The sequence below is a fragment of the Sarcophilus harrisii genome, chromosome 3 (genome assembly GCF_902635505.1).
Source record: "Sarcophilus harrisii chromosome 3, mSarHar1.11, whole genome shotgun sequence".
In the NCBI taxonomy this organism is placed as follows: domain Eukaryota; kingdom Metazoa; phylum Chordata; class Mammalia; order Dasyuromorphia; family Dasyuridae; genus Sarcophilus; species Sarcophilus harrisii.
Window position 1 is genome coordinate 546,248,469 of NC_045428.1, and position 16,130 is coordinate 546,264,598.

The window sequence follows — 16,130 nt, forward strand, 5'->3', positions numbered from 1 at the left end:
AATCCAACACAAAACCAAAAGCCCAACCTTCAAATCACCCTCCCCCTTAAAAGGGTTCCTTGGCCACTCTGCCTAATGGTAGGCTGAATTTTCAGGAAAAGAAAGACTACAAAGAGCATCTTCCTGTTACTCAAGACTAAGAATCAATCCCCCGGGGGCCACAGAACACAAATGCCACTGTTATTTCTAAAAGTGCCCACTTGGGCTTAAGGCTGTCAGACTGTACACACCCAGAGCAAGCAGGGTTCCTCCTAGCCTCTGTGTGTATACACATACACACACACACACACACACACACACACACACACACACACACACTCTCCTTTCTCCTTTCTTTCTCTCTCACTCACACTCTCCTCTCTTTCTCTCTCTCTCTTTCTCTCTCTCTCTCTTTCTCTCTCTCTCACTCTCAAGTACAGATACACAGAAATGGGGGGGGGGAGGGGGGACAAGAGAAAGACAACTAGAGAGGAAATGCCGCAGGGAGGTGGTTGGGCCAGGCCTAGCTGTCAGGTGTGTTCCCCAAACAGATGATTTTTGCACAGGCCAATGTTCTGCTGGTTTTCCTTAGAGACCCAATTTTGAAAAAAGTTTAAAAATACAGGAGGTTTAGAAATGATTCACTCCTGGCAGAAATTCAATCTGCAACATTGGGAGAAAATCATCCTTCACTGAATTCATCCTTTTTTCCCCTCTCTCACTTTTTAAATTTTTTATTTCCATGTTATAGAGGGTTTTCTTTTTGCTTTGTTTTGTTTTTAAAACATTAGGACAGAAGTTGAGGAGCAATGACTCCCATCACTATTTTGATGACATAGATTCCAGATTCACATTTCCAGGTACCAAGAGTCCCCACAAAAAACACAATCAAATTCAGCTTTTTCTCTACTGAACACAGCAATGCCCATTGGTATCTCTGAAGCGTAATCGCATCTTAGGTCGGTACTTCTCAAGGTAAAGCAGCTGTTTGGAATTGAATGCTCCCCTTCTTTTTCTGAAAATAGAAGAATCACAACTTAATATGTGCAAAACTCTTCCTTGCTAATTAAGCTAAATGTGTTGTTGCTGTTTTCAGCCTAAAGCCTTTCTAAAACTCAAGACAACTAAATGCTAGCTGCTTTCTCCTGTGACATAACTTCAAAAAAGAAAAAGTCTGCAATGAAGCGTTATGGTCTTTCCAGTAGAAGAGATGGAAAAATTCCCTTTAAATCTCCATGGGCTGTCCATCAAATGGCTACACTAAGATCAGAATGGCATAGCTTAATAAACTTAAGAAAATAACTTTTGTTCGAGAGTAATATATTACTTCATTAGCTTATAAACTGGTATGCTTATAAACTAGGCGTTTCCTCCTCCCCCTCCCAGTGCAATATCCACTGAAGAATGGGGGAGAAAGAGACATGTTTCAAGATAGGAATAGGGAGTATTTTCTGGGAAGATACACTCCTCTGACCAGACACTGAGGACCATTTCAGGATTCTTGATTTAGTTAGAGAGGGACTATTTGGCTCTTCTGAAGGCTGGCACAATAGTGGCCACCAACATTTCTGGCCAGCATTACAGCACAGTCCAAGATATTAAATTATGAAACAAGACTTAGGTCCTCTCTGAAATAAGCTATAAGTTGCTGCACCCCAATTTCGGGGACAAATAATTGAGGACTGACTATTAACACAGCATCACAATTCTTCATACATAGGTTTGTTTTTTTTTTTAATCTATTCATAATGGTATTAAGAGTCAGTTTCTAGATTATCACAAGCTCTGTTAGAATATGAATGACCTTTACTATTTATTTATACTGTTTCTCTTCATTCAGATCATGTGAATAATCTGAATTTGCTATACAAATTAGAAAGTCCACAAGTCCTCAGGATGATATAGCCTCTGAGAGCTGAAATGTGTTTTTTTTTTTTCAGCCACAACTTTTTTAAGCCAAAGACAGCAAGTTAATATGTATTATAAATGAAATCTCCCTCTCTTCCACACTTCTCCTTAGCCCGTCATTGTGCTCAGGAGGTAAGACCATGAGCTTCTTGCAATAGCTTGCACCACAGGATTGCTAAACACACAATTCCATACTTACTGTCGGATAAATTGAACTGCATCTTCATACTTCATTCCACATTCAATTAAAGCAAGTGCAACCAGCACAGGTGCCCTGCAAAAAGAAACCGTCTGTAAATACCCACAAATGTTTTGGATTAAAGGATTTTTAGACACAGGATTGTCATACTCACTAAAGAAAGCAGCACTTTTTTTGTAGTACACAAAGTACTATAGCATTTCATTTCTTCTTAGCAAAGCACTAAATTTAAGGCTATGTCAAAAGATCTTTGTGTTTGAAATATCATTATTTGTATCGGAAAGCTCTTTAGGTGCACCATCCAAAATGTAAAATACTGGCCCTGACCATTATCAAAACAAAAAAACAAAAAACAAATACATTATCTAATCTTGCAAGAGTGCTTTCTAAATTCTCATTTTCAGGATGGTATTAATACTTCCCTTCACTAGGTGCCCGAAAATTGCTATAATTCTTTTTTGTGAGTTTAGGGAGGGAATACTGAAGGAATGGTAATTGGAAACACATCCCAATGCAACTCCTTTAAATTCAACACAGGTTACCAATTGCCATCCTAGAATTTGAGCACAGAACAGCTACCAAAATCCCAGAACTGAGCTGGAAAGTTCCCCTCAGCTTTAGGGGGCACAGCAGGAAATGCTTTCTAAGCACAACAAGTCTAGGGTTTGAAGAACTGAGTATGAGTCACCTTTATCTTAGGGCAAAAATAACTTCATCTAATGTTCTAAGGCCAAATTCTTATCATAAATAAGTATTTTACTCTGCTGACCAAAAAGGAGCTGAGCATTTTGGGATACTGCAAAAAGGAAAAGGCTTTTAAATCATAATGGTCACTAATCTTCATAAATCTCTTTAGGGAGATTAAAATAAAACTATCCACTCTCTTCTACTTTCTTCATTTAAAGCCAAAAACAATCATCTTTAAAGATGTGATGTAAACCTCTAGCTGAAAACAAGTAATAACTGAATAGTATAACAAATTTAAAATTTAATCATTTGGAAAAATCAAGGGAAGGGGAATGCTGGGAATCTGCAATTTTTTTTTTAATTCAGGGATATAAGGTAACTACATTAAGTTGATGTCACCAACAAAACAACTAATATATCAAACATAATACCAACATTAACCCTAATAGGCAAAATGCTAAAAGTTGAACCCAAACTGATACAACATCATAACACCAACCTTTCTTTACTCATTTTCCAGGGCAATTCAATATTATTTAGTGGTGGTGGTGTTGATGTTCAGGTTTCAGTTGTGTCCAACTCCTTGTGGCCTCATTTGGAGATACTGGAGTGATTTTCTATTTCCTTCTCCAGCTCATTTTATAGATGAAGAAACTGAGGCAGACAGGGTTATGGGACTAGCCTAAGATCACACATACAGTAAGTGTCTAAGACAGATTTGAACTTGGGTCCTTCTGACTCCAGGCCTGGTGCTCTTATCTACTGCACCACCCAACTGCCCATTACTTAGCATAATAAATGACAATTCCTGACAAATAAACCTTCAGCTAACTTACCTCAGCATGCTAATGAATTCATTGAGAAAAGGGTAAGTGCTTACCTTCCCAGCCCTGCAACACAGTGCACAGCAACACAGCAACCCGGCTCTTCTCGAAATTTGCTTTTTAATAGATTTAGCCAATCATCTACGATCTGATTAGGAGGTGGGGCTCCATCATCAAATGGCCAGTCCTTGGAAGTAATAAAATACTTGAACATTAGAGTTTATCCCAGAAAAATATCATACATGATGTGCACACACTACGAACAGGGAAAACTTAGCTACATTAAAAATTATTCTTTTCGTGCATACTACTGATCCCTGCTGGAAAATGGTCTCACCTAAATTACAACAGGTCAAATAAATTAACCTCAGTGTAAATCCAAAAAAAAAGTTAAAAAAAAAAGAGAGAGAGAGAGAGAAAATATGCCAATGATTTTGAAGTGACACACATGTATGAAGTCTGTTGGGTAAAAAGAATTACATGTCTGCAAATATCCTAAAGTCTTTAAATCGCTCTAAGTTATGAAAACAGGCCTCATTTGTACTACTATGACATCTCCAGTGATTCAATGGCTTTAACTAAAACATACTATTATCATGGTCTGCCTTCACCTAAGAGTAAAAGTGCCAAATATTCAAAAAACCCTGCCTGAACTGTGGTTCCTCAGCAGAGGACAGCCATATGGCAGAATCCAATGCAAAGAAGAGAACAATTTTCAAATGGTCCATTCCCTTTTCAAACTAGTCATGCATCTGTCCTGGCTTCAATTAAGAGTCTCCTGGAAACACAAGGGATAGATCAAGGTCTGAGTCTCTTTGCTGCCTTGTGGGAAGGAGTCCTAAGAAAATAAAGCCTGGCAGCTTTACTAGGAAAAGCCCAGTAACAGCCTAACCTGTTTATAAAATCCTTTAAAGTTTACTACAGACATTTCATTTGATCCCCAAAACACCAATCTATAAAGTTTAAAGATACAAGTATGAATCATCTCATTTTACAAATGAGGAGACTGAATAAAGTAGACAGAGGTAAAGGAATTTGTTCTAAGTCACTTATCTACTTGAGGATCATGCAAATCTTGGCCCTTAATTCCAAACACAGCACTCCTTCTCCTATACACTGTCTTCCTAGTGAAGGGGTAGCATGGTATCAGTGACAAAGGCAGAGTGCTGGACTAATTGAGACAAGAGAGATCGAAATTCAAATCCTAGCTGACACCAGTTGTGTGACTAGAGGCAAAACACACTCTAGCACTCAAAAGGTTGATAACAATACATGTAGTTTCTTATTTCTGCCTAGAGCTCTACCATTTTTCTGATCACTCAGGTTCACAACCTTAATGTCCTCACCAATCCCTTATTTTCATTCACCCTACATATCTAATCAATAATAGATATTGAATCAAACTTTTTGTTTCTACCTCCACATTTCTTCCATCCATTCCCAGGTCTCTAGTCAGAAAGGCCTTCCTAACAACTAACCTGCATAACTGGAAGGGCCATTCATTCCCTTAAGGATCCAATGGAAATGCCAAGGTTTGGCACTGAAAGCTCTTCACCGGGTGGCCATGACCTTCTCTTCCAGGCTCACACACTCTGTTCCCTTCTCAGCACACTTTCCACTACTACAGACACAACCAAAATGGCATGACCTCGCCTGTCTCTAGGCCCTGGCTGGCTGCCTCCAGAACTACAATTCAAACCCTTTCTCATCATCACCTAATGGAATACCTTCCTTCTATCATCTGAGAGTAATTGCCCTTATCCTCCATAATCTTGGGAGACTTACACAGGTCATACTGGCTTTCCTCTTTGCCAAAAAGGTACAAATGAAATGGATTTAGAAAAACATAGAGTAGGCAAGGAAAGGGTTTTTAACAATTAACAATGGAAAAAAGAAAGTTCCCTCATGGAATTCACAATTATAACTAGAAGAAAGGGAATATGCCATGGAACAAATGCCCACTGACTGGCAGGCTAAATCCATAGAAGAATTTAGCACCCTAAAAAACGTTAGTTATAAAAAGGAGAAAGATACCATGAGGCATGGGGGAGGAATGGGGTAAGGAGACACCACAAGGCAGAATGCCACGGTGGGCTAACCCAAAAGGGATTCAGCAAAGATGGTAGAGACCATGGACAGATTTATCAGGGAAATTTAACCCTGAGAGTTTGACATAATTTAGCTTTCTGACTGGATACCGTAAAATGGAGTTACCAAGATCTCCACAGGGCATGGGATTGTAAGGTTGGGCTGATGAACATTAGTGCCCTTCCCTGTCTGTCTCAGGGCTTAATTTTATCAGTACTTCCTAGATACCCAAGATCTCATCAGTTATAATAAATGAACTTTTTCTTTGCTTTTATATTCTTAATTATAAGAGATGGTTCTCTGGGAGGAAGGAGAGGTAGAGCTTGTGGGGGAACACAATTAAGCAATTTAGTTAAAAACAAAAGATATTAAAAAAAAAAAAAAAAAAAAAACAAAGCTCCCTAAGGGCAAAAGACTGCTATATAGTAGGTATTTAATAAATCTTTCTTGATAAGGATCAAATGAGCTGAAATATACAAAGTACATGGTAAATTTAAAGTACTTTGGGATTCAACTGGGTGGCAAAATGGACATCAATTTTTTGAACGTTTAAGTCCAAAGACCTCAGGCCTAGTCATGACCTAAGGCAAGTCACTTTAACCTCCATCAGCCTCAATGATCTCATCCATGAAATGGGAATAATCATCTCACCAGCCTCTCAGGGTTATATAATATAACTTTGTAAACTTTAAAGCCTATATAAATGCTATTACTGTTGTTTTGAATCATTTCAATGTTTCAGTCTTATTCCAGTTCTTCGTGACCTCATTTGAAGTTTTCTTAGCAAAGATACTATAGTGCTTTGTCATGTCCTTCTCCAGCTCATTCGACAGAGGACAATGTTATATGATTTGCCCAAGACTACACAACTACTGTCTGAGGTCAGAGCTAAACTCCAGGAGGTGAGTCTTCCTGACTCCAGGACCAGCACTCTATCACTGATCACTGCCTGATCATCATTATCACCAAGCTTTTATAAAATCATCCCAACAGCTTCCTAATTTGGTCTCCCTGTCTCATCTCTCCATTCTCCAACCAATTTCCACAGTTACCAAATTAATATTCCAAAAGCATAGATCTCTCCTCAACGCAAAAAGCTCCAATGCTTACTGCCAAAACTTCTACTTGGCATTTAAACTTGTTCACAAACTGGTTCCATTCTACCTTTCTGGACTTATTACAAATTACTCTTCATTATAAACTTTCTATTCCAGCCAAATGGTCCATTGCTAACCCTCATTTCTAACAACCATGAATAGGCTGTCTCCTACATAGAGAAGACCCACTCTTGCCTCTACCTCTTTCACAAACCTAACAAAGTCCTACCTCCTACCAGAGGCCTTTCTTGTTTGCCATCTTCAACCTTTGATATTACTATGTTAATATTGGATGACTGATCAATTGACACTCAATTATTATGACTCTTCAAGGAGGATAATGGGCAAGAGGCAGGGGGGGAAGATGCAGTATCCTTAAGGACTCTCCAATGACACAACACAAAAAGGCAGAGAGAAACCAAAAAGTAATAAGCCACTGAGACTCACTGCATTCATCACCAGGACCCTTCATTTAGTCTATCAGCCAGGCTGGCACATTACTACAAGCTATCAACTGCTCCCCATAATTAAGGGCCTATAGGAATTCTACTCTTCTAAAATTTTAACTGTATGTAGCCATGCCCCCTATCTTGATTCATTTTTTGTATTTGTCCCCAAAATATACTTAAACATCAACATGAAACACAGTGCACTTGTGCTCTTTTATTCTGAAGCAGTTTCCATCAAAACAGCTTCTCACCATTAAAATAACAATCTCTGAATCTCAAATCATATTTGAAATTATTTTCATTCTACCCTAGTATATCACAAATCTGAAGAATTCTTTAATGGGTTGTAATTTTAAAACTACTATTAACTAATTTTATAGAATTACTTCTAAGGACAACACTCCTCGCAAGTGCACAACAGCACATTGTTAATCAATAGAACCATGAATTATCTTCTGATTCACCTTAAAACAACTAGATTTGAAAAGGAGAGAAATTCTAGACTTTGCTCTCAACATATTTAGTTTTTCAGTTTAAGTTAGGCATTTAATTTTACCTATCACAAATGGTTCCCCCCCCCCCTAAAAAAACTAGCCAGTATCAACCTTTAAAGTAAATTGAAAGAGGCAGCTAGATGGTTCAGTGGATAGAGCATCAGCCCTGAAGTCAGGAGGACCAGAGTTCAAATCTGGTCTCAGACACTTAACACTTCCTAGCTGTGTGACCTTGGGCAAGTCATTTAACCCAATTGCTTCAGTTCCCCCCCCCAAAAAAAAGAGTAGATTGATAACTGCTCTAAACCAGTTTAATTTTAATTTTTTAAAAGATGTTTACCAGAACTACTGATTTAAAAGATGTTTACCAGAACTACTGATTCAAAAGAGCCACAATCAATTCTATCTTCTCACCCTAACTCATGTCAAAAAAAACCCCAAAAACACCTAATTTCCCATACTCCTGGTGTAGATATACTAACAGAGGAGAATAAATTTATAGAGCTCAATTTTGAAGTAAAAAACTAGTCTAATATGTTAAATATTAACATATATAGGACTGCTTGCCATCTAGGGGAGGGGATGGAGGGAGAGAGGGGAAAAATCGGAACAGAAATGAGTGCAAGGGATAATGTTGTAAAAAATTACCCTGGAATGGATTCTGTCAATAAAAAGTTATTATAATATAATAAAAAAACTAGTCTAAAGCACTGTAACTAATTTGATCATGCAATATTTTGTAGTTTAGTTTCTACATTTTAAAAATAAAGTTTTATTGTATTTAAAAATGTAAAAGCCATTCTTTGCTCAAAAAACCAGGCTGCTACATCTTCAACGCAGTAGTTGCTAATTATTGGAATAGCTACATTCTGTTCAGAAGAGTGGCACAGGTGTATGTATAAATTTTTACTTACCTACACATTCTGAGGGAAAAAATTTTTAAACTTTCACATATTAAGTACTGATACATCATTTCATATTGATTACCTAGAGAAAATGTTGCTACTATCATCAACCTTTTCATTTGACAAACGGAGATATCTATATACTGAAAATACAAAGTAACCTAACCTAAGGCCTCCTGCACAAAGCAGAGATTAAGTTCAATCTTGAGAGAAGTAGAGGTGAAAGAAAAGCATTCCAGGCATGGGGGATGGGATAGTTGTAGTTGAGCAAAGATACAAAGATGGGGATTGAATCAACTATCTGAGTAACAGCAAACAAGCCAATGCAGGCTAGACTGAAGAATACATAAAGGAAATAATCGAAGAAGACTAGAGAATGATGAATGGACCAGGCCGTTAAAAGAGCTTTAACTTCTATTTGATCCTAGAAGTAATAAGGACTCAGTAGAGTCCATTAAGCAGGAGGATGCCATAGTAGGATTAGCACTTTAGGACAATTATCTTAATGGCTGTGTAAGATGTGTAGAACAGGGAAAAGCTTAAAGGAGGGAGACCAATAAGGAGACTATTGCAGTAATTTAAACAAGAGGAGATGAGATTTGAATTAGGGAGGTGATTGTGGGTAGGAACAAGTAGACCCATATAAGGCTTGCTGAAGAAATCATATAAAAGACTGGGCTTTGTCTCCTGCCTGCTACAAGAGGCAGCTGTTGCTAAATGGATATAACTAAGATAAGTTCAAATCAAATCCAGCCAACCTCAGATACTCACTAGCTATATACATGGCTTAATGGAGGTAGAGTTGAGGGGAGGGAGGGATAAAGTCAGACTTGTACTTTAGGAAAATCAGTTTGTCAGCTGAGTGGTAAGTGAAGTGGATTGAGGAGAGACTTGACACAAGGTGACCAACTAGCTGCCAATTGTGATTTTCCAGGCATGAAGTGATTAGAAATGCATAAAAAGTCCATAATAAATGTTATATACATATATTTTCCTTCCTCTACCCCACTATGTGAGCTGCAGTCAGAGTAGTATCCTAACTCTTCTGCTCCTATACATGTTAGGACAGTTTTTCATTAAAAGATATTAAAAGTGTCCTAAAGATTTGACTGGTTCCTCTGACTACAGACTTAGGCTACTGACATCACCTCCTGGTCACCTGATATAAGACTTCTTTAAGTGTGTTCTGTTGTCTGTCCTTTGTCTTTGAAGAAGACCATGACATCAGGAAGCTGATACCATGACATGCACATGGATTTTTTTCATGCACATGAATTGGATTTCCATATGGGAGGGCTGTACAAGGTCACCTGCCTCATTTTCTAGAGGCCATCTGGGTCCAGTGGCTAAATAGAGATCAGGGTGGTTGGAAATGGAGACCTAAGCCTTTTAAAGCTAAGGTCTCACTTAACTGAAGCTAGACCTCTTTAACCTAGTCCAAAAAAAAAAAAAAAAATCTAAATAAATAAATAAATCTATGAGGGGAAGACCCTCAGGATTTCTGGCCAAAACCAGAAATTACTGCTATCTGCATTTACTCTGAATCAATTAGGACCCAAACAATGACCAAATAGGGCTTGGTCTGAGACTTAATGTTGGAGGGAAGGAGGAAGGGAGGCAGGAAAGAAGAGAGGGAGAGAGGAAGGAAGGAAAGGAGGGAGGGAGGGAAGAGGCAGAGAGGGAGAAAGGGAAGAAGAAGAGAGGGAGGGAGAAGAAACAAGCTCTACTCACAAAGATTAAGTATGAGGGGCAGATAGATGGTGCAATGGATAGAGCATTAGCCCCTGAAGTCAGGAGGACCTGAGTTCAAATCTGGTCTCAGACACTTAACACTCCCTAGCTGTGTGACCCTGGGCAAGTCACTTAATCCCAATTGCCCCAGCAAAAAAAAAAAAAAAAAAAAAAAAAAAAATCAATACACAGGTAAATGTGTTCTGATGCTAGGCTGGCATACTACATTGGCTAACTTGGGCAGAGGAACTTCACTAAGTCAATCTGCTTGAGCTCTCAAACATACACTTCTTGAATATGCTTCTGTATAGCTAAGTAAATCTTTTACTTAACTACTGAATGACTAGAGTGTTTCATTTCTTTCCAAAATCAAACATAAGCTATTAGCGTACTAGCTTGATTCAAGATCATCTCAGAAGATGAGAATAATGGCTGAGGTATATAGGATGACAATGCAGAGGTGGGGTGGAGTGAGAATATAACTTTATGGACGAATGTAGCTTTAAATACTCAGTTTCAAATACCTTCATCCATGACGCCAGACCAAAGACCTAGGCTAATGGAGATCTGAAGCCATCCTCCATAGGTAAGATAAATCAATCAAAAAGAGCTGTTAAAGAGAGAAGAGACAGGAGGTGGTGCAATAGACAGCTGGTTAGGAGTGAGGAAGACCTGAGTTCAGAACCAGTCTCAGATAACATGTTAGCACGTGTACATGCTATGTACATGAGATAACATGTGTAAAGCACTTATTAGGATTTAGCATAGTAGCTGGCACTTAAATGTAATAAATCCTTCCTTCTTTTGTCAGTCTACCAGTTCAGACTATCATCCTTGCATTTCTATGCAGATATCAAATCAGACTCATTTTTTTTGTTTGTTTGTTTTTGTTTTTCTTTGTATCCCCAGCATTCAGTATAGTACATAGGACATAGTAGGCACTTGTAAATTCTATCTGAATGATGAGCATGGAAATGTTTAGAAGAACTGCATGTTACCCTTTGATCCAACAATGAGTTTATATCCCAAAGATCATTAAAAAAAAGAAGAGGACTTACATGTGCAAAAATGTTTGTGGCAGCCCTTTTTGTAGTGGCAAGAAACTGAAAACTGAGTGGATGCCCATCAATCAGAGAATGGCTGAATAAATTGTGGTATATGAATGTTATGGAATATTATTGTTCTATAAGAAACAATCAGGAGAATGATTTCAGAGACTAAGTGTCTCTGAACATGAACTGTTGCTAAATGAAGTGGGTAGAACAAAGAGAACATTGTACATAGCAATAAGAAGATTATGTGATGATCAACTGTGATGGACATGGCTCTTCTCAACAATGAGATGATTCAGGTCAATTCCAATAGATTTGTGATAGAATCATCTGCACCCAGAAAGAGGACTGTGAGAACTGAGTGTGGATCAAAACATAGCATTTTCACCTTCTTTGCTGTCGTTGGCTTGCTTGCTTTTTTTCTTTCTCATTGACATTTTTTGGTGCAGCATGAGAAATGTGGAAATATGAGAAAATTCCAAAGAACTGCACATGTTTAAACAATATCAGATTACTTGCTGTCTAAAAGAGGGGACAGAGGGAGAAATATATGAATGTTGAAAACTACTTTTGCATGCATTTGGAAAAAAAAAAGCTATTAAAAAAAAAAAAAGTAGAGCATTACAAAAAATAAACGAATTAATTCTAGTTGACTGATTCCCCCTGTGCTGCTATGTACTAAGTTCCCTATCTCTCCTCATTCTGGTCTATCACCTTTCACAAAGCTGCCAAAGTGATATTCCAAAAGCATAGAAAAAAACCAGGTCACTCCCCTGCTCAAAAAGCTCTACTGGCTCCCTATTAACTCTAAGATCTTCACAATTAGATTCTAGCCTCCCTTCAAAGATTTATTACATACTACTCCTTTTCACATACATTCCACATTCCAGTCAAACTGGTTTATCAGCTGTTTCTCCTTCATAACATTCTTTTTTTTTCTATCTCTGTACTATTGTAGAAGTTGGCCCCAATCCTTGGAATGGTTCTTCTCCATCTCTCAGCATCCCTGATTTACTTTAAAAACAAGGTTCAAGCCCTTTCTAAAAAAATGTCTTTTCTGAATCTCCTTGACAGAGTAGTGAATTCTTCCCCTACTGCCTTGTATTTACTTTTGCATTTTTGTTATATTTCCTTATGGAACAGAAATTTCTTAGAGGTAAGAACAGTTTTGTTTTTATCTCTGGATGACCACTAATCAGTCAAGTTCTGGCATAATAGGCTCTTAAGAAATACTAAATTTACTTATTTGTTATGGGTCAGAATTCTGAAACAAGGATTCTTACAAGATGTTAAGTCAATGGAATTGATGATACAATGGTTATCTAGTTTAGCATGGTGATTAATAGTTCTCTAAGTTCAGTATGATTGATTTAATCTTACAACAAATAATAGTTTCCTAGTGATATAATGATTGGTTTATAACTCAGTATAGAGAATATGAGCTGGGAGCTCAAGCTCTCGGAGGTGGGAGGGGGAAGCAGAGAGAGATTCAATTCCATCTTCATCAGCCTTGTGATGTCCTCCTGCATTTTCTCCACTGAAACCTAGTCCTCTCCGAAGGCCACAAGAAAACTAGCTGAGCACCAAGCGAAGGAGACAATAAAGACTTTTGGACTTTAACACCTGGCTATTCTTGTGGTGACTGCTCTACTGAAAAGAAGGCTGCCCCAAAGAACTCCAGAAAACCAAACAAGAACATTACACTTATTGGTTAACAGGGACCCATGTAAGCTCTAACAAGGATTCTGAAAGGTAGGAATTCTTTCAAGGTATAGGGGAGGTGATGGAATTTCAGATTCAGGGGCCAATTTAACTGGAATGTAGACTATATGAAGTGGAATGTGAAACAAGACTGATGAGAAAGGCAAGATAAAACCAGACTGGTACGGGGCCTTAAGTGTCTGAGTAGGAAGTTTGTATTTTTCCCTAGAAGAAATGAGAAGCCACTGAAGGTTTATTTTGATCAATTGATTGACATGCAGAAGTATGCTTTAGAAAGATATTCTCAAATCTGTGGGAAGGATGGATTGGAGGAGAGACTAGAGGCCGAGGATTCAATTATGAAAGCCTGTACTGGGGTGGTAGTCATCTGAGAATAGACACTAAAGATGGAAGACAGAAAAACCAAAGGATTTTGTTAAGCTGTTAAAACTATGCCTTTTCTTTTTTCTTTTTTGGAATGATGGAAAAAAGCCTATTCAAACTAATTAAGTAAAAAAAGTAGCCTAGCAATTTTCTTCACAAAAGTTAGAGAAAATATGGTACAGCCAAATGAATACAGAACTTGGAATCAATAAAGACCTGATCATTTTACTTCACTAGCCTCAGTTTCCTCATCTATAAAATAAGAACATTAACCCTCTATATACTGTGTTATAGCAATCAAAGTTATTGACCTATATAACTAGATTTATAGACCTATGTAATTATTATAAATATATAATGATATAAAGTTAGGAATATACATATATTTAAAACATAATTATAAAATTAGAGACCTACATAAATGTGAAATATTATCACAATAAATCATAAAGATAATATTGTATTCAATTCTCCAGAATGAAGTCTTGACATCAGCATAGTAATTTTAAAATTAAGCAATCTATTTATCTATAACTCACTTTGACAAACTAAGTAATTATTATATGTAAGATTCAGATAAGTAAATACAAAGTACCAACTATGTTATACAAAGTAATTTCATGAAGACAGAAAGCACTAATAAGATAGATGGAGGAAGGAGGGATGGAGATCAATAAAGGCTGCTTTGAAGTAATTGAGCTGTGCTTTGAAGAAAGCTAGAAGTCTTAAAAGATGAAGGAAGAAAAGTAGATTGAAGGCACTCTGGGAGAAGGAGTTCACTAATGCAAAGGTAGAGAAGCAACATTCTGGGGGGACCAGCTAGCAAATTTTCATGTAACTTAGTAGATCCTCCATTGAAATCTTCTCCAATGAGTAATCATGGCATAGAGAAACCCTGGAGCTCAAAGTTTTCACAGGCCCCAGACCCAGTAAGGGTCTGTGAATTTCATGAGAGAACCAGTCTAGCTTAATGAAGTGGAAGATGCCTCCTCACCAAGAGGTAACCATCACCTCATGGCAACTCTGAACAAGACTTCTGGCTGAAACAGCTCTCTGAACAGAGATAGACTGTCCAATTATCATATAGATGGCATTGTAAAACCTTAAAATTTGCACCAGACTGAAAAGGACCAAGAAATCCAATAAGAAACTATAGTGACTTTTCCCACCTAAGAACTGCACAAAAAAAAACAACTAGAAACCCATGGACAAGAGGTCTGTCAAAAGTGCCAGGGCAGGCAGCCAGGCTTAATTTTCCAGAGCAACCAAGATAGTATAGCCTGTAAAGTTGTATTTAGAGACAGCAAAAATGTACTGAGGTCAGAAAGCCCAGAAGAGAAAGCTTAAAAGCTGAAGAGAACAGCCCAAGTAAAATGGCAACGATGGGGGGAGGGGGGGGGGAGGAGAGGGGGGAATAAGCATTCCTTTAAAACCTTAATGTCTTCAAAGAAGGGAAAGGGGTGAGGGGGAAGAGAGAGGTCCTAGAGATAGAGTACATCTGTTCTTAGGATTTTAAGAAAGGAAAGAGAAGGAAAGGTAAAAGAAATGCACCAGTGTAGAAAAGGAGAAAGTGGAATTTGCTATTACTTTATAATTTGGTGGAATTTGCCAACTTTAAAAACTGCAAGAGAGAAGCACATACAAATATTCTTGAGAAGAAAGGGCTGAGGGTTATCAGGTAAACCTCATTCTTGTTTGAACCAGACAAAAGGAGGGCTGCACACTGGCTTACACCTCGACTTGTATACATCTCTCTCTCTCTCTCTCTCTCTCTCTCTCTCTCTCTCTCTCTCTCTCACACACACACACACACACACACACACACACACACAGTCTGGTGAACTTCATCAAAGTTGTAACAGGAGTATGGCTATGGAAGGAGATACAATTAAGAGGAAGAATAATATCAGGTAGAGAATAGCAAGAAGCAAAACAAACTTCCTGACCCTGAAAAGGTAATTAAAAGAGAAAAAGAAAACATCTAGATTCTTAGGGAACCAACAACTGGAACATGCCTGAACAAACTGCTATACGAACCTAAGAGAATATTACTATATCATGGGAGATGACCTACAGACATAATTTCAGAAAATCTCTGGTAATGAACTGATTCAGTGAAGTGAGCAGAACCCCAAAATTAATTTTTGCAAGGAAAACAAAGAAAAATAATTTTGAAAGACTTAAGAATCTTGATCAATACAATGAACAACAATGTATCCAGAGAGCCTATGACAAAACATGTTACATACCTTGTGACAAAAGCGTGATGGACTCAAAGTAGATACAAAAAAGGACTTACATTTCTGGACATAGTCACTGTACAGATTTGTTTTATTTGACTATTTCATTTGTTACAAGGGTGGTTTTTTTCCTCTCAGTCTTTTAACTAAGGGAGTAGGGAAGATGTCTGAAACTAGAGAAATGTTTGAGCAAGAAAAGAGCTTGAAAAGAAGGCCAACAAAACTTTTTAAATTCATGAAAAACAACCAACAGCAAAAAGCTCACAAACAGGAAAGTTTTGAAAGTAAAGTAAAATTTATAACATACTTTTTTTAAACCAAGCTATTACATACAATTCTCTTTTGTAGTCTGATATATATATGGAAATGTCCTTTTTTGTCCCCAAAGTTCA

At 37.7% G+C, this 16,130-nt stretch overlaps 1 protein-coding gene across 2 annotated transcripts in view; it reads right to left on the bottom strand.

The window, feature by feature from the left end:
• Positions 1-518: 518 nt before the first annotated feature.
• The window catches only part of PTP4A2 (protein tyrosine phosphatase 4A2), a 33,360-nt gene continuing 17,748 nt past the window's right edge, over positions 519-16,130 (bottom strand). For both annotated transcript variants that reach the window (XM_031962268.1, XM_031962267.1), the window contains exons 4-6: positions 3,654-3,784; positions 2,087-2,161; positions 519-994 (exon numbers count right to left, since the gene is read on the bottom strand). In XM_031962268.1, coding sequence (XP_031818128.1) covers positions 886-994; positions 2,087-2,161; positions 3,654-3,784 — 315 coding nt within the window. In that variant the 3' untranslated portion in view covers positions 519-885. The remainder of the gene's footprint in view (positions 995-2,086; positions 2,162-3,653; positions 3,785-16,130) is intronic.